Below are 22193 nucleotides of genomic sequence, written 5' to 3' on the forward strand. Positions count from 1 at the left end.
TCCTTCTGGAGTGCTGCATTTCCTTCACTTTTACAGTCTATCTGTTCCCAATAGTTTTCAATAATTGAATTGCTCAGTTATATGCCAATCTTTCCTACTGCCAGCTGTTCCTGGCACCTTCCTCCTGTGATCCCTTTCGGTAGTTCCGTGGATTAGATTTCTGTCCACGCGCTTCATCCATCCCAGGGGACAATGCTCTTCCCTGGCCGCCCCTACTCGTTTTCCCTGGGTTCTCCCACGTTGCTGTGCATGATTTTCCCATTACACTCAGTGTCAATATTTGCAGCATGTTTTGGCAGCTTTGAAATTGAAAAATTGTGCATGTTTTGCATTATCCGGCAGGATGGAACGTGGAACGTGGAACGTGGCACAGATGGCAGCTTCATCATTCTGTTGCATCCATCCTTCCATCCGCTCTACTGTTCCGTGATGCGGCAACAATTACAGCAAAATACTGCACGGATGATGTCTGTGCTTGCTTTTAATTACAAGTGGCACTCGCTCGTCCTTCGCTTGATGCCTGCCTGCCACACGCCACACGCCCCTTCTCCATTCTTTACATTCTCGCCATTGAAGTATCTTTTAAGTGAAGTTCCGCTTTAAGGCATACCACTCGTATATATCTCCTGGCTCCATTACTTATGCATTATTCCCACAGGTTATATATGATATCCATTTAGCTCCTAATGGGGATCGAAGGGACCCTCCCATTCATCTCTCTCTCTCTCTCTGTCCTTTGGGTGCCTAATGGCCAACTGATTTATAATGCAGACACCGTTTGATGTATCCTCTGTTCCTCCTGTATCCTCCGTCCCCCCCACCCATAAAATTACCATGTTAAACCTATCTCCCTGTCCCCCTGCATCACCCTTTCTGGGCGGCTTAACCTAATCAGTTTTCTAGAAAAACAAAAAGAGGAGAGAAAAAAAGTGGAAACAAAGTTTTTCCCCCGCCATCTGCCAGACAATAAACTAAAACAAAAGTTTAGCCGCTTTTGATAAAAGTTTGTGCCTGGCCTCGTCCTCGTTCATCGCTCAACCTACGCATAGTCGTATATTCACAGCTTTTCTGGCTCCTTTCTGGCCCCTTTCTGGGGTGTCAGTAATGGTCCTGTAGGACTTAGGCTGCACTGGGAATATGAAAAGCAGTAGCAGCTCTTCCCTCTTGCTGACTCAATCAGAATGAAAGTTGTGGGCTGTGAGCCTGAAGGAGAATGCCTGATGTTGAGCTGAGATCGGAGTAGATGCCACCTTTGATTCGCGCTCAATATTGAGTGGATATTTTCCTTGGTTCCCTGGCGATCACCGTGAAATGCAGCAGCAAAATATTGATAATGTTTTTCATAGTTTTTTTTTCTAATAAATCTCCCAGTCTTTAAGCTTTGCAAAGACTCTTCCGCGGGAGCATTTTCTGACCCTTTGCTGCATTTTGGCACTGACTTTCTGTAGAAAGAGCACACACACTTTTCCATTGCAATAGCAGTAGCTTTGCGGACTGATTGGACTGATGTGGAAGCCTCCACTCTTCTGCGCCTTTGTATGGATTTCATTGGGAGCGACGGACTCTCTTTAATGGGGAAGCACAGCTAGCCGGATGGCGTCTGCTGGGCCCCAACTCCGACTGCAAGTAGATCTTCAGCTGCAGCACTCCACTCGGCACTCCACTCGCTCTGTGCAGCAGCTCAAGCATCTTTGCCACATTGTCGAGAGGCTGCCACTCGAGCACTTTTTTCTGCACACAGAAAAGGACAAACAATGTCCAGGAGCTGTCGCGAGCAGCAGCAGGACTCTCCAGATGGTCGCCGTCGCCCTCGTGTCTGGGGGATGCCAGTGAAAATAATGGGAAAAAAATGAAAAAATGGAAAATGTAAAATGCGCTGCGATATTTTCGCGCTGCTCAATAACTTTCCTCATTTTGCTTTCTCTTTGCTGGCAAGCACCCCTGACCCCTGACCTCCCCCCCCCACACACCAATCCGTAGCCCAAAAGTCTCGACGTCTGGACGTCTGAAAAGGGGGAACTGAACTGCTGCCTGTGCCAACTGCTTGTGACATCAAGAAATGGGTTTGGTTCTTCTTTCAGTAGTGTTTCTTTTTGGGTATGGTGTAAATGGTGTTGTTTTTCCGCTCCACTGGCGCTGAGCAATGACAGACAGAGAGGAACAGAGAGAGGGAGAAAGAGAGGGAGAGGCGGGGTGTCTAGCTTTGCTTCCCATTCCGCCGATCTAGCTTCGGAACAATGGGTGTAGCTGCGCTCCGCCCTCGCTCTCCATTCTCCACGATTCATTAGCCAGCTGCCAATGGCCAGGAACCAGGAACCAGTAGCAGTAGCCAGAAGCCAGAAGCAGAAGCGAGCTTTAATTATGGAAACCCCACAAATCTCAAACCCCCCAAATTACCGCTTCATATTGCACTTTGTTGTTGCTGCTGTTGCAGCATACCCTTACAACAGCAGGCGAGTGCCCCCAGGCAGCACAACTATTGCCTGTTTGCTCTGCAAATATTTGGCTGAAAACTTTCGCATAAATGCAGACAATATTTTTCAAGCTTCTACAGAAATTATTTTATTATTATTTTATTTATTTATTTATTTTCTTTGCCCAGGAAAAATGTCTGATATATGTAGATGCACTTTCCGTCACTAGACAAAGACAAAGCCAAAGCCAGTCGAAACGTGGCCTCTTCTTGGGCCAAACGAACCCTTTATTTATTTCCCCAGAATCTTTAACATTTTTATGCAGTGTATTCCAATCTGCGGCTTTCCTTGTCATGTTTTTTTTTTGCTTTTAATTTAGAGAAAAGGCTTTGTTGCAAGCAGCAGACTGCTGGCAGATGGGGCGGGGGGTGGTGGGTGTTGGAGCGTAGAATAAAACTTGCTTTGGAAAATGACAAAAAGTGCATTCAAGTGTAAGTCTCCTTTTACCTTTCTCTACCCTTCTCCCTGCTCCCATCCTCCCAACTGCTGCTCCAAGTCCGTTTTGTCTGTCATTGTAAAGAGTCGGAAAGAGGGGAAAGGGGCCAGGGGCAAGGGAAAGGTGTGTGGGGGTGGTGATGGCAAAACTTTGGTCTTCGATCAAAACTCGTTAACGTGACCTTTTCCCTGCTCCATTGTCGAACCAATTAAGCGTGAAGACAACAGAATCTTGGCCAGCGAACCATTCAGACACAGCAGCGACAACAGAGAAGAAATGGAGAAAAGAGTGAGAGATGGAGAAACTTGTAAGCAATTAAAAACATTTTCTAGCTCTTCCACCGCTTGACACTCGACTCCTCCCTCTCCCAGCCGCCTCAGCTACCCCGCTCCATTCGCTTCGTTCGCTCCATCCACATTGCTCCTCTTCCATAAATATTAGATTTTTATGAAGCATTCGCGACGACTGCTCACAGCTGGGGCCCCGAACACGTAGCCCCAACAACAGCAGCAGCAGCAGCAGCAGGCAGGCAGTCACTGGCAAGAGGAGGAGATGAAAATGGAGATGGAGATGTGCCCATCTGAGGGCAAAGGACTGCCTGACACTACTCGTAGATATTCATCATAAAGAATCCAAGTATATTGCTCTCGAAGCGTGTTCCCAGTTCATTATTCGAGCAAGAGACTTTTTTAGATTTAAAGATTTTACAAGATTTTCAAAGATGAAAGCAGCGACAAATGCGACAGATGCGTAGATTTGGTTCTATTAATGGTTGCAGCCACCCAAAATTTATGGATACAATAATTCAGCAGCAGGGAAAAATGTCATTTATTATGGGGAAAGGGCAGCACAAATTAATCGCCCATTCATTGGTATTAGTATTTGCAGCTGAATATGGGTTTTAGCTCGTACCAATCGAATGGCTGAAGTGCAGAGAAAAAACTCATTCTGATGGGATTCCCGAGAGTGGATTGTCTGGAACGAGCATCAGATGTAATGATAAACCATAGAGAAGTAATAAAGTAGCTAATCAATCTGTAGTCTACATTCAGGTAGGGGTTTCCCATAGGCAAAAGTACTTCAAAAACACACCCCAAAAAGATGAAAGAATTAAAACAATGAGAGCTGAATGCATTGCAGATTAATATCACTAGTTGTTAAAGAGTAGCAAATTCCAAATTTGTTTCCCATCCGAATGTGAGTTTTTTCGCTCATTGTAGATTTTCTTTTCTTTTTGTTTGGATAGAGTTCTGAAGAGTTGTAAAAAAAACAGAGCCATCACATGGCAGATGTCTCTGCAAATCTACAATACATAAAGGTACATATATATCTGTATATATTATATTTTATATTATTATATTTTATATTATTATATTTTATATTCCCGATTCCGTATACCTACATTTTGGGCATTTTGTGCGCTGGCCCTGCTGCATTGCGAATGTCGCTGTTTTCGCCATTTTTGATGGATTAAACATACATATGTATGTGTATGCCTCGTATCCCGTAAGTCGCGTAGTTTTATGTTTTTTTTTTTTTTTTGTTGTCTGAATCACACACTGAATGGAGAGAGTCTAATAAGATCGAAAAGGTTCATTGCCACTGGCACTGGCATATACAGGGGTTAGCTTCCACTTCCACTTCACCGTTTCTCACTGCTGTTCTCGGGGTTGGGGGTTGGTTTGCCCGACTGACTATTTCGACAATTCATTCGAGGGACCACTTCGAGGAAATACTACAAATATTTCGCGAGAGGAAACCGGTTTCCGGGCCAGGCGGGCCGTCAGGGTGGGAGGACAAGGCGCCTGCTGGCTGATCCTCAACGACAGCGAAGGGTTGGTTTTAGTTTTAGTTTCGGTTACGGTTTCAGTTACCGAATTAATTATTTTCCTCCTGAATCTTAAAAATTCACACAAATATATCTCAGAATGGAATCTTTGGGACACACACAACAACAAAAAGAATTGGAAACCCGTTTGGTAATCCACCGAGGCGTTTTTGAATGAAAAATGTTTTCGTTTTGATCGAAATGCAAATTAACCGAGCGAAGTTCTACTATGTATATGTATTTTAGATCAACTATTTTCCAGTGATATTTTATGGTGAGATTTTTTTGTGGCTTATTGTCAAGCATATATCAACGGACTGTTCTGAGTTTTGAGCAAAATACTCGACATATTTCTGTTGTTTCCTTAGCCGCGGCCCGAGTACGATTGGACGATTGGGGCGGCAAGGCCGTGCATTTCCCATTTTCCCATACAAACTTTGCCCGCATTTCCAGACTCATGTTGCATGCAAACATGACTCAACGGTGTTTAAATGTTGCCCACCACTGCTTGAATGTTGCACGGAGTAGATGTTTGCCAGCAACATGCTGCTGTTTCACAGAAACATTTTAGCGCGAAAGAGAGAGCAAGCTAAAAACCGACCCAAGCCGAGAGAAGTTCGACTTGCCGTTCTCTCTCGCGCTCTCAGGTCTGTAAAATGTTGCCCAGCCATGCTGCTGGCAGCATGCTGCGGGTCACATGTTGCTTTTATTGTAAGCTGCTTTGTGGGCGGTTGAGTGCGAAAGTTTCTATACCCTTATGTGCTTTATTTACAGTTAAAATACAAAGTTTTTACTCATTCTTGCATGGCTATATGTTCAAAGTGTACTGGAAATACTCAGAGGATGCCTGCATAAGCAGAATGAGAGGAGTTTCTCCAGCAGCAGCTGAGTAAATTTGTGCCAAAATTGTTTATTGCAAGAAGTCCAGCGATGGGACTCCATATTCTTCTTCGGTAATTGAAATAATAATAATAGAGATAGATAATTGAATGATTCGTATACACACTGCCAGCATTTCATCTCATTCAACATGCCCCTAAATGTGTGTGTGTGTGTGTGAATGTTCTTTCTCTTTTATAACACTAGATCCGATCTAATTACTACATATATAAAATAAAACCCAGTCCACTGGCTCTTCCTGCGTATCTTCTTCAAGGGTGTCTGTGGGAGTACATCTGCGACACTTCTTTAAGATTTGTTTGTTGTTGAATGGGAAAAACAAACAAATTAATCTATGCACCGCTCTCAATGTGCTCCCCTTACTCGTGGCAGCGGGGGCTTTGATTACACTGAGAGTGAGGGGACTCCAATGGGTTATACATACATATGAGTATGTACATATGTACGCCCCCCCCCATGAGTCATGCCCTGAGATCCGAGATGGATGAAAGTGCGTGTCATGTGGAGTCCACCGGATCACAGTCAGAGTCAAAGTCGACTCCTGTGGGGGGTGGTGGTGGGGCGGCAGCGGAGTTGCCTTGTTACATGTCAGATTAGATCCGGGGTGTGTGGGCGGAGGCGGCGCCACACAATTTATCTCTGTTTCGCCTGCTGCCTGCTGCCTGCTGCCTCCTGCTTCCCGCTGCAACAGCGATCCGACTTTTGTGGATGCTACTTTTTCTTTTCGCCACACATAATAAATGTAACATGTTGCTTTGGATCCCAGGACTCCTCAGCTGCCACTGCCACTGCCACAGCCATCGCTGCTGACTGCTGGCTGGCTGGCTGGCTGGCTGGCTCTCTGGCTGATTGTTTGCGGTTGGCGTTAACAATTTGCCTGATTAAATGACAGCGAAGCGACAGCAATAGGGAGAACAGGAGCAGCGGCAGCGGCAGGAGCTAGAGCCCGATGACTCAGTTCCATTGTCATCCGTCAGGGCACCAGCCGGCGTGAAGAAGATGGCAGCGAAACTTCGCAGCCGACTGAATGGCTGCCAAAACAGAGGGAGGCGACAGTTATCCGCCTTTTCCCCTTCTTGGGTAGGATGACTCTCGGTCGGGATGCGGGGCAGCATGCAGCACATTAGACTCCTTTGATAGAACTTTAAAGCCCGAAGATATCAATCAGAGGGGCGCAAATGTAGGTGGGGAAACAGGGAGAGCATCCTGGAGCCCATTGAGTTGGATGACCCGTGAGCATCATCATCCGGATATCTATCCAATCCACATCATTCACAGCCGGCAGCAGCCGCGAGTCGCCACCGAAAGTCGCGACTTCTTTGGGGCTATTTATAAATATTTATGTGGTGCCCCCGACTGCCGACTGCCGACTGTCGACTGTGGACTCTCGTGGTCCATCATCGGCTGCGGCGGGCGAGCGGACTGCTGCCTGCCCCTGCCCCATCAGATGAGCAGTCCGCCAAATGATGTCGTCGACTCGCTGATGAGTTTAAAATAAAGAAAGCCACGGCGGAGAAACCACTTAGATCGGGGAAATGGAGTCAGTCCGAGATGGAGACGAGGCCAGAGCAGCGCAGCGCATAAAGCGCATTACATTTTTCAAATGTGCATCAGGGAAGACAGGGAGACACTGCCACACACAGCAACTGCTACAGCGACTGGGGCATGTGGGCGCCCAAGATGCGGAGACTTTCGGCTCCACAGCGAAAGTGGCAAGACCAAGACCAAAGACGAGGGGCACTACTCCGATGACGGATGCATGCATCATTAATTCAACCAGAAACAATGTTCAAACACACACAGAAACCGAGATCCAACGCCAACGCTTTGCCACTTCTTGCTGCTCTATGAACTCCCAGTTGCTCCTCCATCTCCATCTCCTCCACCCCCTCATGCATATTCATAATGCACTCACTCTCTTTGCAGTGGGGGATGGGGAGGGGCCGGCACCAATGCGACTGAATGCATGCCCTTTATTTGTCACAGTATAATTGTCATAGTAACATAATATTATTGTGATCTCTAATTATGATTCACTTAGCTGAAATTGCAAGCAATTTTCCATAACTGAAGAGCACAAAAAGAATACAATAAAAGAACATAAAGAAATACACTTATGATCCACAGAAATATTTATCAGAATTCTATGCTGATTGCATTCGTCTTAGCGATCATTGCAGATCTCTGATAAGTCTTTTTCTACTGTGTAGAAGCCGCAGAATAACCTTCGGCATATGGGAAACATTCAATTATGTTCTTCAGACTTGGCTATATCGTTCGATGATTGATTCCGAATGTTAATCACATTGAGACCCGATTGCACCTCTCTCTCTCTCTCTCTCTCTCGTTGTTTGTTTGATGGCTAACGAATGAATGATAGATAATGAAAGGATGTTACTCCCCCCTCCCCCCGGTAGCTATTGGATTGAGAGCATCCCCGAGTTCATGCGGGTTAAATGGCCTGCAACAGCCGGTGGCAAATGCAATTAATATTGTGGCCCACTTGCAACTGAAAGCGGCACGGAACTGCAGCTGCATTTCCATATCTTTGTATCTCTTTTTATTATCTTTGCATCTGTGCGCCTTTTTTGTGTCTGGCGCTTCTAATCAATGCTCCACAATGAGATAAATGGCCACTGTCTGGGGGCAGGGCAGGGCAGGGCAGCCGCAACAGCAGCCAGGAAGCGACCACGTGCCCGGCTTGTGCCTGGGCCATCATCCATCAACGAGCTGCGGCGGCATCCGTGGCATCCGTGGCTGCTGCTGCATCATCCTCATGACGAATGTGATGTCTCACGGATGCGCTGCGGCACCCACGTTAATGGAATCTGCTGCTGCTGCTGCTGCCACCGAGTGCTGTGTGTACACACAGGGGTGGGGGTATGCTAGGGAGGCATGTGCATCAGCCACAATCAAAGAGATGACGACAGAATTCAATCAACAGGCTGACCCACATCACGATTGGCACCCTCCGTCCCCACATCCCCACATGCCCCCTGCTACCCCATCCACAAAAGGGTTGAAAGTTCAAATGCGAAATGTTTAATTGGATTTCCCCCGCCTGCCTGCCTGCCTGCCTGCCTGCCTGCCTTCCCGCTGCCTGTCCAGTCGGAATGAGAGCACTCTGTGGCCATAAATTGTTTCGATTTTGACTGAATGCATCATGTATCATGAATATACATATATGCACATAAATTACAATCCCATCGCGACCGAAGGTGCCTCTCCGTTTGATGTGGGGCCAAGCTCTAATTATAGCAAAATAATCCAAAACAGAATCCAATGCGTGGACAGGTAGCTGTGGGATGGATGGTATGTGATGCGGGGGTGCGTAGGTGGCATTTCAGATATGTTTTCAAAATAAATTCAAATTTCAAGAGAGATTTTTATAGAACAGTTTTGCAATGGATTCGGTAGGTATATTTCAAAGAGGATATTACCACAAAAATGTCACCCAAGAACGCTGGGGAAAGATCTCTAACTGCATTATTTCCTGCTAAATCGAATAATATATCGGGGCTGCTATTTACTATTTAATAATATAATTTTCTGTTCGTTTAGCAAAGCTCCTTAAGTGGATTATATCTGCCTCCCATGAAAACAATGATTCTGTAGAGCTATGAAGCATCCAACAATGATCTTGATCGAATGAGCCCAAGCCGCGGGCAACTTATAGTCGAAATCCCGTTGGAAGAGTTCTACCTGTCAAATACAGAAATATACCTGTCTAGACCGCAAAAGGGGGCACTATATCCATAGTTTATCATATTTAATTTTCGTTACATCATGGCCTTACCTTCTTCCTATAGTTATCCATTTATACAAGCGGGGGATTTCGTTGTTTGCGTTGATAAGTTTGTTCTACAGTTTGTATGCGTATCTTCTGGTTCGTTGATTATTTTGGAGCTCCTTTGATGGGTTTTACTGGGTACTTTTAATGCTAATGCTACTGGTACTGCTTCTGGTACTGCTTTTGGTACTGCTGTTGCTGTTGCATTCGTTGTGGCTGGTATTTTCTTTGTTTGTGGCGGCAGCAGACGCAACAGCGGCGGCTTTTGGCCAAGCGGCAATGGCAGTGCCACATTGCACTGAACACTTTCCTCTAATTATTAAAATTTAATAACAAGAATGGATGGGCTGGCTTCTGCAGGGTGGAAGTGCAGGCGGCATATGCAGTTGGGAATTCCTTCAGTGTTCGTCTTCCAGTCTTGCTTCCCTTTCCTTTCCGCTGATTTCGATGCTTCCTTTCGTACTGCTTTCCTTTCGTACTGCTTTCCTTTCGTACTGCTTTCCTTTCGCACTGCTTCCAATGGGTGCCTGGCAATGCTGGAAATGGATCTTTCACTCCACAACTAATGAGATCTGGCAATGCTCTGGCAATGTACGAGTATGTGGGATCGATCTCCAGTTACGTTGCTTCCTTCCTTCTTTCACTCTCTCTTTTGTTTCACTGTGTTCTCCTTCATTGATGTTGTAAATGGACGTTTGTTGTTGCTGTTGTTGGGCTGCTGTTTGTTGTTGTTGTTCTTGTTGTTGTTTTGATATGTGTCGCTGTTTCTTTTCTGCTGCTTCTCGTTCGTTGTTTTAGTGTGCTGCTCCCGGCTCCGTTAGCTTTTCAACGTCTTAAATAATACTTAAATACTTTTTCGGAACACTGGGAATTTCTTGGTCAAGTTTTTCCTTTATTGTATTTTGTCTGTCCTTCTCCTTCTCCCCATCGTGATTCCGATTCTCTTCCTCTTGGCGTGTGTGTTTCTTCTCCCTTTTGCGGCTGCTTTCGCCAGTCAGCTGTCATTGACACATGTGCGCGCTGCGCTCTCTCTCTCTCTCTCTCTATCACTCTCGCAAGCTGCACAACTGCGCTGCGCTGCTCTCTCTCTCTTGCTGTGGGCCGCACTCGCTCTCTTCAGAGGATGAGAATGAGAGCGAGAAAGCTGGATGTGAATGGCCGCCCGAAATGTGTCCTATAATTTACTACGTTTACCGATATGTCCTGTCATCGCCAGGACGCACACACACACACACACACACCCGCCCCCCACCGCCACACGCTCCACAGATATTATTCGCACTGCAATCGGCCTTTAATTGTGGATTATTCCTTGGGTTTTTGCACTGCTTCTGCTCTGCTATGCCGTTATGCACTATGTTGTGGGCCACACACCGCGCGCGCCTTTTTCCACCGTGCCACACCGTTCCACTGCCACTGCTGCACGGTTCCTCGGCCTTTGGGGCAAATGATTGGATGGTTGGATGATGACTTCACCGCGCTGGCAACTCTGGCACTCCAACGAGGGGATTCCACGCGGCTTTCCACGCGGCGCAATGGTGTATCCAAGGGGAGGGGGCGAATGGAATTTGTTTAAAGTTTAAACAAATGCAAATCGAAACGTAAAAAGCGAAAGACAAAACCGAGGGGACAGCCTCGCGCAGCTACAAGTCTTCTTTTGCACAGTTTTTAACGCGCTCTGCCTTTTGTTACGCTGCTTCTTTGTGCCACTCTCTCTCTCGCTCTCTCTCTTTATATCTCTGGTTCCCATTCACCTTTTCGCTCTGCTGGCTTGGCTTTTGCTTTTTTTTTCCTCTGTTGTTCCCTTTTGGGGGGTTGTTTTCCGACCGACCGACAGCTGTCTCACCCAAAATGAAACGAAAGTTTCTCCTGCAGCAGGGGATGCATCAGCATGCTCTCTCTTCCACTTCGCGCTCTCGCTCATTCTCAGCTGTCAAGCTTTGCCACCCTCGTGGGTGCTGTCGAAGGGTATATGCCATGCAGGGTAAGGCATTTCAGCTGTGAAATACTTTCGCATGGGAGGTGAGCCTCACCTCACCCTTTGGCTGCAACATGCCTTGGACTCTTGCTCTTCTTGTTGTTGTTTTTGTTTTGGCTCTGCTTTTGGCACTACTTCTGGCGCTTTCCAACACTAAGCCACGCGGCATGTGCGACCTTCTTCCTCGCCTGCCGCCTGAAAGCCAGGTCTGAAGGCATTCCGCCTGGCCCCTAGACCCCTTTACTCCCCCGCTTGGATGGCCCTTAATTGGCCGCGTTGTGGCATATGCATATCGAGTGCTCTTCTCATGTTTATTTATTTTCCCTCTTTAATGCATAATTAATGCGATATCCGGAAGCCAGCCAGGCGGCAGCCGGAAATTCAAGTTGCGCCCGAATTGGGGAAGCACAACCCCGGAAGAGCACTCCTGCCCCCCCACTGGAGGTGGATTCTATGGGTAGGTTAAGTGCCTGTGTATAATGTGGCATCCTCTGACCTTGTCTGGCTGGATGGATGGATGGAACTGCTTTACTGGAGTCAGATTAAGTAGCACCCAGAAAAGAGTTCGCGGCTGCATTCCCATTGGGACCCAATGAAGAATTTTAGCAGTAAAAAATTTACGGATTTTAAGTTAATGAAGAGTGAAAGTACGACTCGGTACTCGTACCAATTGGGTCAAGTTTTACTTGAAATAGTTCGATATAATCAGTTAAAATTGGAGTTGGAGTTTTGATTAAAAGCTGCACTTAAACCGCCAAAACGTGACTCCTAAAATCGTAGCAATAGAATACCCTTAACGAGGAATAATTATAATTTAAAATTAGAGACTATGTTTACGAGAGGATAGCCCTAGGTTTAATTGGTTTGGCCAATTGTTAAAAGATAAACCAGAGGAACAATGGGAAACCCAAGAAGTGGTTTTTATTCTGAAATATTTCTTAGAAGAACGCAGAGAAGGAATCGAATCATCTTTGCACCACCAATTCCCACAGGCGACCCACAGCCGCGTCTTTAGTTTGTTGCACACATAAAATTAGCAGCTAATGCCTGAGTTTAGTTAGCTGGGAACGGAACAATCCCTAATCCCTAATTTAATTTTCCATCGGCACCAGCCAGAAAGTAAGTACTCGAAATATGCCAAGAAAGAATGATCTTTGCACCCTGTAAACCCCTTTGCCAGCGACTGGCAGCCACTCGTAATAGTTCTAATGAGGCTAACCAATTTTAAAGCCCTTTTAGGACTAATTGAAGCATAAGTAATGAGGAGCTGTTAACGGAACCGTTGAAAGGGCAGTCAGCCGTCGGAAGGGTTGCGCAGGACCAGGACCAGGACCACAGCAACTGGGTGGAGTCTTAGCCTTGGTCCCTGTTGCCTGCCTTTGGGGGTTGGCTGCAGCGTTATCCAGGGGCACGTGTTTGCACAGGAATCTAATCTCGGCGCAAACAAAGTAACAAGAATTCAATTTGTCACAGTGGTTGGCCGTGTGGGAGTGCAGACTACGACTGGGACTCCTGGATCTGTTGGGTTTTGGTTTGGTTAGGTCTGTTTGGTCTTTGAACAACACGCGCGGCGGCAAATGAAAAGCCCAGTCTCAAGCCCAGGGATCGAGTATTAGTCCCATTTTGCCAGAGATAAACCCACTCTTCAGGGATTTTCTCTCTCTCTGTGTGTGTGTGTGTGTTGTGCGGGGGTGCAAATATTTGCATTTCGCTTGTTTTTCGGGGTGTTGCGCGTTAGGTAAAAGCCAAAAGCCTCCGGGGACTTGTTAATGCAAACAATGCGCATTTGATATTGCCATAGAGAATGGTCGGTCTGTAGGATGGAGGCTGTTTGTTGGCTGGAGGAGGAGCAGGCTACATGTGTCCTTGGTCCCCCATTTTCGGGGGTGGTTTTCTGCTGGTCTGCTGCTGCTGTTGCTCCTGCTCCTGTAAGGCAAAGGGCAGGAGGCAGTAGGCAGTAGAGGACTAAAGCTCCGTTTCGCTTGCAACCGCACGAACTCCATGCTCCAAACGGGGTCTGGAGTCTGCAGGCTGGGGGACTGGAGGCTGTGGCGCTACGCGTTGTTGCATTAATGTGCGTGTGGGCGATTCCCGGAACGGAAGTCGATTTATGTTTTGTGTACCCCCCATACCACCTCCTTGTCTGTCTGCCCCCCTCTCTCTGTCGTCTCTTTCTCTGCGGGTGACAACTTTTCGCCTTGTTTCGGCCTTCGTCTGGGTAGGGGGGTCCGGCAAATGGCAAATGTTTTTGGCCGCAGCTGCCAGAAAGCAGCCACCGCATCGCATCACTCGCTTTAAATAAACCCCACCCCAAACACAACCATCATTCCCCTCGTTCCCCATCAGATCAGGCATTGTCATGGTAATGCTGGAAAAACGCTTTAAACTGCCTTCTAATGATGCAGACGACTCGACTGAGTCGAGGACTCGCTCTACTCTCCCGTAATGTCTGTTATCCCTGTTTTAATTTTCCAGCCCCCCCACCCCACCATACCCACTAGTGGCAGGGGGGTGCGGCGCTGTACTGTCAGTCATTTAATGGCTTACCTTATCTTCAGCTTCCTCGGCGCGTTCTTCCGCTTCGATGACGCGCTGCTCCAGCTCCGTTAACTGCAAAAATGAGGAGAAAGTTGGTTAAATCTCATTGTAGTGGATAGCAGGAATGGCAGGAAGGGGGGGCTGAGTGCTTAAACATCGGAAATCATGTGAAAATAACCCGCAACATGCGGATCCCCATGCTGCAGCAGAGATTAGAGAATGTTTAACGGCGTATATGGGTATTTTTAGAGGCACTTATGAGCCATATACACGGTTAGAAATTTCTCCTTATCTATCCTGATACTTTAGATATGACATTCGGATAGTTAGAACCCCGCGAAATGCAGGGCAATCCCCTTTTAAAGTGAATTCTACATGGTTGCTACGCTTCAAATACATTCTTACTACATGCAATCTACGTATTAAGTACTGAAAGATACAAACATCCACTGTACTCAGCCAAGACATAACCCATTCAGCACGTACCATCCATTGATGCGGAAATGCTGTCCACACAGTTAAACCAAAGAAAAGATAACAATAAGATGCGTACGAAATTTTGGCACTCATTTTGTTCAGGTTGTCTCTAGAGCTGGCTCCAGGCCACAACTGTTCCAAAACCAGACAGAGGGAGAGAGAGAGCGCTCTAGAGCCAGCCGCTCTCTTGTATCAAAGACTATACAATAACAAGATGCTGCTTGAGCGACGAAAAACCGGTTCTATGGCTGAGCTTATCGCTACGCCTTACAGACAGAGGAAGCGCGCGGGCTTTCAATTCTCTTTTCGGCTTTGCTTCGTCTCTGAGCGCGAGCCCGCTGCCCAACGGCTTCGTCTGTGCATGCATATGCATGCATTTCGCACAGTGGGGCCTTTGCCTATTTCAGCTGGCTAAATGAATAAGCGAATAAGAGCTCAATACATTGCTTTACACTGAAACAATTTTCAACTTTAAGTGCTTCTCTGGAAAATTCTCTTTTATATGCGTATTTTTATTATATCCAAAGCGCTCATACAATTTTTTGACCTGTGCAATCCCTTTTCGGTTGAGTCCCCACTGCGGAACAAACACTATAAACCTACTTGCTGCTTTTTTTTTTATTTTCATTTTATTTATTAGATTTTTTATTTTTAATATTTTTTTTATATTCTTAAAAATCGTAATGGGAAAGTGTAGCTGGAGGATTGTATCCTCTCTCTCTACATGCAATCCACAAGCTCAGCCAAGACACCAACCAACAAACTACCATCCACTTATTATGAGCTGTGACACACACCAACGATAGCATGAATTTCCCAGTATTTTACCGATTTTCCCGTGTTGAATACGCATTGAGAGCAGCACAGATGGCGCCTGTTGTCCCTTTTCAGGATTTTGCTTGTTAAAAAGTATTTCTACTGCCCACTTCCCACCCATTCAATTCAGCAAAGCCCATGAACAGCTGTGCACCTCACCCAGCCCCCATTCTGGACATTCATCAATCAAGGGACTCAATCATGGATGGGGGTGGGGCGAAATGGGACACAATTTGCGGCTAATAAGGATAATGCGCGGATCGCCGAGACAACGAATGCATGGAATTTCATGGTGCGGGGGGCTGGGGCGAAAACACCTGCCCGACAGCACTTGCCAATCATCATAAGCAGCTGCCATGCTCTGCCCCCGCGCACCCCGAAGGATACGCTAATCCTGCGCTTTTAAGCGCTCAATGGCTCTCGGGCCCATTAACAGGAGGCCCGCGAAAGGAGGCACGCGCCCTCCAAGGATCACCATCACCATCGCTTGAGGGCGGATGGGAATGTGGATGTGGCGTTTCCATGCCAATTAATCAGCCAAGTGGCGCCCCAAAGCAAAAAGCCAGATGGATAGATGGATAGAGAGCTGCCACTTGATTCCCCTGCAAGGCACACAAAAGGAGGGGAGTTCCGTTCCCCCGTCACCCCGCCCCTGCCGTCTGCTGCTCAAGGATTCGATTTTGAATGCCTTAAGTGCATTAATTTCCGCTTTTTATGCCATTCAAGTGGCCACTCAACGGCGAGAAGGATGGAGCAGCAGCCGGGGGTACTCCATTGATTGATGGCTGTCAAATTGTTGTGCGAAATATGAAGGAGCTCTCCTTCGCGCTGCATAGCAAGGGGAGAGCGGAAGCGGAAGTGTCGGAAGGGATGGCTGGCTGCCCTGCCTTAACCTTTGAGTGCCTTTTGCCATTAGCAGTGGACGCTGCCGAAGAACACAGGGAATAGCTAATCCACGCCATCATACTTACATATATTCCCACGGATAATCATGTTTTATTTTCTTTATTTTTAGTGGGATTACCCTGGCATGAGTGTCGCTTTGCTTTTGGTTAGCTTCCATGGAGGAGGATTCCTCTAACTGTGGTGTATTTTCTTAATCAACATGGATAGGTATTGCTTACATATTCCAGCACATATACCATTCCCCCAAGCATTATTTCTCGGCTCTCCAAACGAGTAGAGAACTCGCCATTACATTATTAATTAATATGAATAAGAAATATTCCTGCCGTAAGCCTACACCATACAGTAAATGATTAATAAACGTCTGCCCAGGAACTGTGCTTAGTGTAAGCTAAATTTCGTTCTGCTCTTCCAGAACTTCAGGCCACAGAGATTTCCTGCAGAATGTCTCCCACCTGCTGCCAATATCTCGAATAGATATTCCATGGACTACACTGGAGTTCAAATGTTCTGCAATCGCTGGAGGAGCAGTGGCTGGCGCAGTGGCTGGCTCAGTGCCTGGCTCGGACACAGCTGCTTTGCATAGGAGCGTCGCTGAGTCAGCTGTCGATAGCTGGCCAGCGGTCGCTATAAAACTTGGACGGCACACGGCGGAGCAGCATCGTGTGCTGCCATCGTCAGTGAAGCCTCAGAATGTGCACCAATTTGGTCGACTTGTTCGCCTGCATCAAGCCGCAGACGGAGACGGAGACAGAGCCGGAGACAATGCCCGCCGAGACACTGAACGGCCTGGGGAACAGCCATCGGCGTAGCATGCTGGTGGATGACATGGCGGCCTACGATCTCGCCGAGCAGCTGCACCGGGAGATGCTGCGCGAGAAGGAGAAGGAGCAGCAGCGTCTCAGCCTGGGGAGTCTCTCCAGGCGACTGCTGCGTGCGCCCAGGCCCAATCTGCCGCCTGCGAAGCATCTGCCCGCCCCCACCTGCATACGTCCGCTGGCGCGGGAGAAGCGCAACTCCTTCGAGACCCTGGAGCGCTACGAGCAGGTCTTTAGCGCACCCATCGGCTCTGAACACTGCCTGCCCGATCAGTTTTAGTGGGACACGGATTAAAGGCCCGCCAAACGGATAATATTTTGTTGTTGTTGTTTTGTTCTAGTGCGGGGTAAAAGTTTTTGGCAATGGATTAAGGGCGTAGAAAAAGTCCTAAGGCTGGTGAAAAACTTACGCATTGGGTGGGTCGTGCGTGCCAAAGCTTGCGTCCGACCCACTGCCAGTCGTCGTCGTTCATCGATTCTCGCTTCCACTCCCACTCCCACTCCCGCTGTTAATTATAGGCGCTTTCCACCGCCAATTGGCGGAGTTAATTGGTCGGAAGCCCGCCTGCTAGTTGCTGGCGGCTTAAAGCAGCCACATTTTGGCTTAATTGTATGGCGTTTCCAACTGGAAAAGGCAGCAGGCGGCAGGGGAAAGAAGGTGCCACCCCCTCCCCCTTGGCAGACACTTTGAAAAGAACTTTTACAACTTTGAATGGAAGCGCGACAAACAATGCGAAACAAAACTGAAACACAGAAAACCAGAAACAGCAAATGCAATTTCCCCGCCACGAATGCAATTTCCCCCACAATGCAGGATAGAGCAGGTGCTGCAGGAGGGGGTACAGTGCAGGAGGGGTGGTAACACACCCAGCCACCATGCGAGCCATGAAGTCGTTTACTTTTGGCCATTAGCTAGGGGTTTAGGTGTCGTTCGCCTCGCACTGCACAAAACTTTCGCCGCGAATGTAGCATTCTCACAAAAGTTCTCCTCGCTCTCGCTCTGCCTCTACCTCTCCCTCTCCTGCTCTCTCTGTTTCGCTGTGTGTGGTGGCAGAAGGGAGATCTTGATAGGTTTCAATAGTAGTTTCATTCATTTTGGAGTGTGGGAAGTGGTGGGAAGGGGCGGGCAAGAGGTTCCGAGTGGTGTGTTGTCACCCCCCATTGGTTTGCTCTCAGGTTAATGGTTACTCAATTGGGAATCGGTTGAGGTAGATTGCCCTCTGTAACCAGTACTGCTACACCTACTCCTACTGCTACTCCCACTCCCACTCCCACTCGTTCCCTGCCATTCGGCATGGCTCCATTATCCAATTAAGGCCTTGGCCTATACCATCATCATCTGCTATTATGTGCCATTTTGGTCACTCTTTTCAGTTCATTCCCATCCATTATGCATGCTCTATATTCTTTATCCACACGACTCTTTGTGTGCATAAGCTACGCCGTGAGAGAGATGGAAAGAGAGACAAGCTCTGGCACTACGTGGCAGTGTCATTGCACACAAAATAATTCTAGAAATATTTATTTCTAAATGAAAACAAATTCCGCTTTAATTAATAATTGATTTCTTGCATGGATCTGGCATCATCTGCGCTCTAACATACATACTATGTACCCCAGCGCCCACATGGCTGCCACTTAATGACTTGTGGATTATTTATTATTATTCGCTTAATTTGGCATCCGATTCCGATTTGGAGTTGGATTTGGATTTCTATTCATATATTATTATATACATACATATGTACATACGAATAGATATTATTTATTTATTTATTTTAGTTTTTTGTTTGATTTAGATTTGTGGTTGCATTTGAATTTGAATTTGCATTTGTTGTCTTCTCATTTGGGGTTCGGTTAGGGGTTAGGGTTTCGGGATTCGGTGTTCGGTGTTCGGTGTTCGAGGTTTTTGTTTTGTGTTTTGATTGCAAAAAGTTAATTAAAAATTTGTTGTAATTGAATTTTATCGCATTGTTTGCTGTGGAGTTTTGCAGCTTTGTTTTTGCTGTTTCTGTTGTTTGTTCAGGTTTTTTTCTCTCTCTCTCTCTCTCTCTTTTTTTTCTATTGGATATATTTGATTGTGTTGCTGTTTTTGTTGTTATTTTTTTTTTTGTTTGTCATAGAGAGACTTTTATGGAAAATGTCTGGCCATTATGCCATTTGTTGTCATTTGTTGTCATTTGGTTTTTGCCTTTTGCCCGTAATTGGATTATTGCAAAAGAGTTTTAATTAAGCCAAATGAATGGAGCCACGGAATGGAATGGCAGTGGAGCTGGCAGTGTGGCAGTGTGGCCGTGTGGCATGTGGCACCTGGTTAGATTATAAGCTCGGGCAGCCGTGGATCATCGTAGCCATCGTCGGCATCCAGCTCCATCTCCAGCTCCAGCTCCTGCACCTGTTCATCCTCGATGGTGGGCTGGGCGTACCCCAGTGGCGGCTGCACAACCACAGACTCGGGGAACGGGGGTAGGGCCAGTGTAACGGTCAGAGGTGGTGTCGCATCCATGGAGTCGCAGTCGCAGTCGCCGCGAAATCTGCGGCAAGCAAACAGTTCCAGCAGGAAGCCCATAAACATTATCGCTCAGCAGTGCGTCAGCAGCGTCTCCGGGCTCTACCTGTAGCTCCAAGGTGGCCAACGGATGGACTGCTCTTCGCTGACTGCCAGCGCATCTTTTAATCCAAATCCACAGCCATGGCGGGTGTCCACAGCACAGCACAGCTGTTTCCCCTCCTGTTTTCCACCGTTTTCTGCTGTTTCCGCAGCTGTTTAACGTTGCCCAAATTGCTGCACAAAACCAAACTACTAAATGAATGAATGGATTACGAGCAGCCATCCCCATCCCCATCCTGCCCCCAGCCACACACAAATGACAAAATTAATTAAAATTAAAATTAAATATAGCTCGTTGCTCGTTGATTAACGAATGCGATCATGCATTATTATGCATTATACATTATGCATTATATATATATACATATATGTATGTCTGTTTATCTATCTGAATATGCATGAATATAATGCACGAGTGAATGGGCACTGCCACTGCCACAGCCACTGCAAGTAATCCACCATCACGGCGGGGCATACAAAAAAGATATAGATACAAGTGCTCGCCTGTGAGTGTGCGGTGCATATTCTGCATGCAGAATGCACATTATAATTACATTTATGCGCTGCCATCAAATTCAATGGCGCTAAAACATTTACATACGCAGTGTAAGGGCGGGGGGAAGCCCTGCCACCCAGCCACCCTGCCACCCAGCCATTCAGCGATGGGCCAGTGCTGGGCAATTCAATTTGCACACTTGCAACGCTCCAGGCAACGCAGAACCGATAAAAGGCAACCCCCCAACAAGGTACAAGTCGCTATCGCGTAGATTAAACATATTTACAGATTTAAAAATAACAAAAAAAAATCAAAAAATATTTAAGCAAACCTATTCTCTATCGAACGACACTCTCTCTTTGTGTTTCATCTCTGTTTCATCTAAGACTGCCGCTCCATGGGGCATTAATTGCCCAACATTGGGGGGGCATTGGGGCACTTTTCGTGGGGTGGCATGGAAAGTAGGCCAACTGCCTCTTGCCTCTTGCGCTCACAGAACGATGTCAATTGCATGAAGGCCATGCCACAAGCGGTCCGGCCTGGCACCGGCTACGCCCCACCATCCCACCACTCTGCCTGCCACACGCATCATGGCAGCCGCAAGTGTGTGGCGGCTCTTTGCCTTTGGGGCCTTTGGGTCAAGTGGTGTTGGAAAATACAACGTACAACAATCCAAGAATAACCACAAAACACACACACGAAAAATGTAGGCTAACATGGGTTAAGGTGTGTCATTAGCCAGCCACAAAATAAGCCAGGGGGAGGGGCCACAGCCAACCTCTGACCATTGGACACCCCCCCTGAGCGAGCGAATAAAACTACGAGTATAAATACACTCGCACCCAAAAGAAAATAAACTTTAAATAAACTCGGAAATATTTATCTATTATTTTTTGCAACATTTAATCTACTGCCGATTGTTCCCATAAGTGTTCTATATATGCACCTACAACTGGCAGTGCGAAAACTATTTAAATCTAACCAAGAAAAGCGCATAGGACACCTTGATCCTCCTCTCAACCCCAGGGAGAGAGACACACAGAGAGAAGACGGCTTCCCCAGTGGCCCAGAGGCTTACTAATTATGGTTAATGGGCCAAGGGCGACCCCACAGCACCGCGCCCCAGCACCAGCACCAGCAGCTGCACCTGTCACACCTGAGCCAGAACCAGCGCCACCAGCGCTAATTAGAAGCTGCCTTAAGTGCAACAAGCAGGGGCCAGGCCATGGCTCCGAGGCAACTTTAAGCTGCTGCAAAACTGCTGCGGGGCTGGCTTAATGTTGCCTCATGCTTGGAGTCAAGGGATGGGGACTGAGACTGGGACTGAGACTGGGACTGAGACTGGGGCTTCCACCAAATTGACACAAATTGGCAGGAGGCAAGTACATCATGGCAATCAGATTAGACGACGACGACGTCGTTGCCAATGTGCGGCTCATCATGTGCGACATTCTGCTCCGGCTCCAGGCCATCATTGAGCGGGCGGCAGGGGCATCGGCAGGAGCTGGGGCATGGCACAAGGCACGCAACGTTTTTGCAGCTGCTTTCAATCATGACGCACGGATTAGGACTCAGGTTAAAGATTAACAATGGCAAACAGGAGCAGAAAAAGAGCATGAAAGGAGAGCAGGGCACGAGCAGGGCGAAGGACACGCAGGACACACAAAGAGGGGGTGAGTGGGTTGGGGGTGGGATCAGTTCCTGATGGATGAAATGCAGTGAGACAACGAACAGAAACACGAACGGAACGGGATGGAACGGGATGGAACGGGATGGGACTGAGACTGAGACGGAAGTGAAGACAATAAGCCGATTGGCAGCTAGACATGCAACACTGAGAGAATAAGCGGCAGATCAAAGCAACGGGATGGATAGAGGGATAAAGAAGAAAGCTCCAAGAGGAGGCCATTCTTTGATTCCAAGCGAAATAAACTGAAGGCAAAATTGGTACAAAAAATATATCGAAACACATGGAAAACAAAGTGGTAATGAAGGGGAAAGTGAGGGAAGAAACATATGTATATAGAGAGTAAGGGAATAGCTGCAATAAATTAAATAAATCATTAGAAATTATGCGAAAGTTAATGCAGAAATGGAAAAAAGAAACAGAAAATTACATTGAAGG

The 22193-nt window shown here is 47.1% G+C and overlaps 1 protein-coding gene across 1 annotated transcript in view; it reads right to left on the bottom strand.

Annotated features, from left to right (window-relative positions):
- Positions 1–22193, bottom strand: part of LOC121404225 (uncharacterized protein CG43867) — a 96793-nt gene that overhangs the window by 13979 nt on the left and 60621 nt on the right. The window contains 1 exon segment of the mRNA XM_041593496.1: positions 13954–14016. Within this exon segment, the coding sequence (XP_041449430.1) occupies positions 13954–14016 (63 nt within the window).

The sequence above is a fragment of the Drosophila obscura genome, unplaced genomic scaffold (assembly GCF_018151105.1).
Source record: "Drosophila obscura isolate BZ-5 IFL unplaced genomic scaffold, ASM1815110v1 contig_190, whole genome shotgun sequence".
Classification (NCBI taxonomy): domain Eukaryota; kingdom Metazoa; phylum Arthropoda; class Insecta; order Diptera; family Drosophilidae; genus Drosophila; species Drosophila obscura.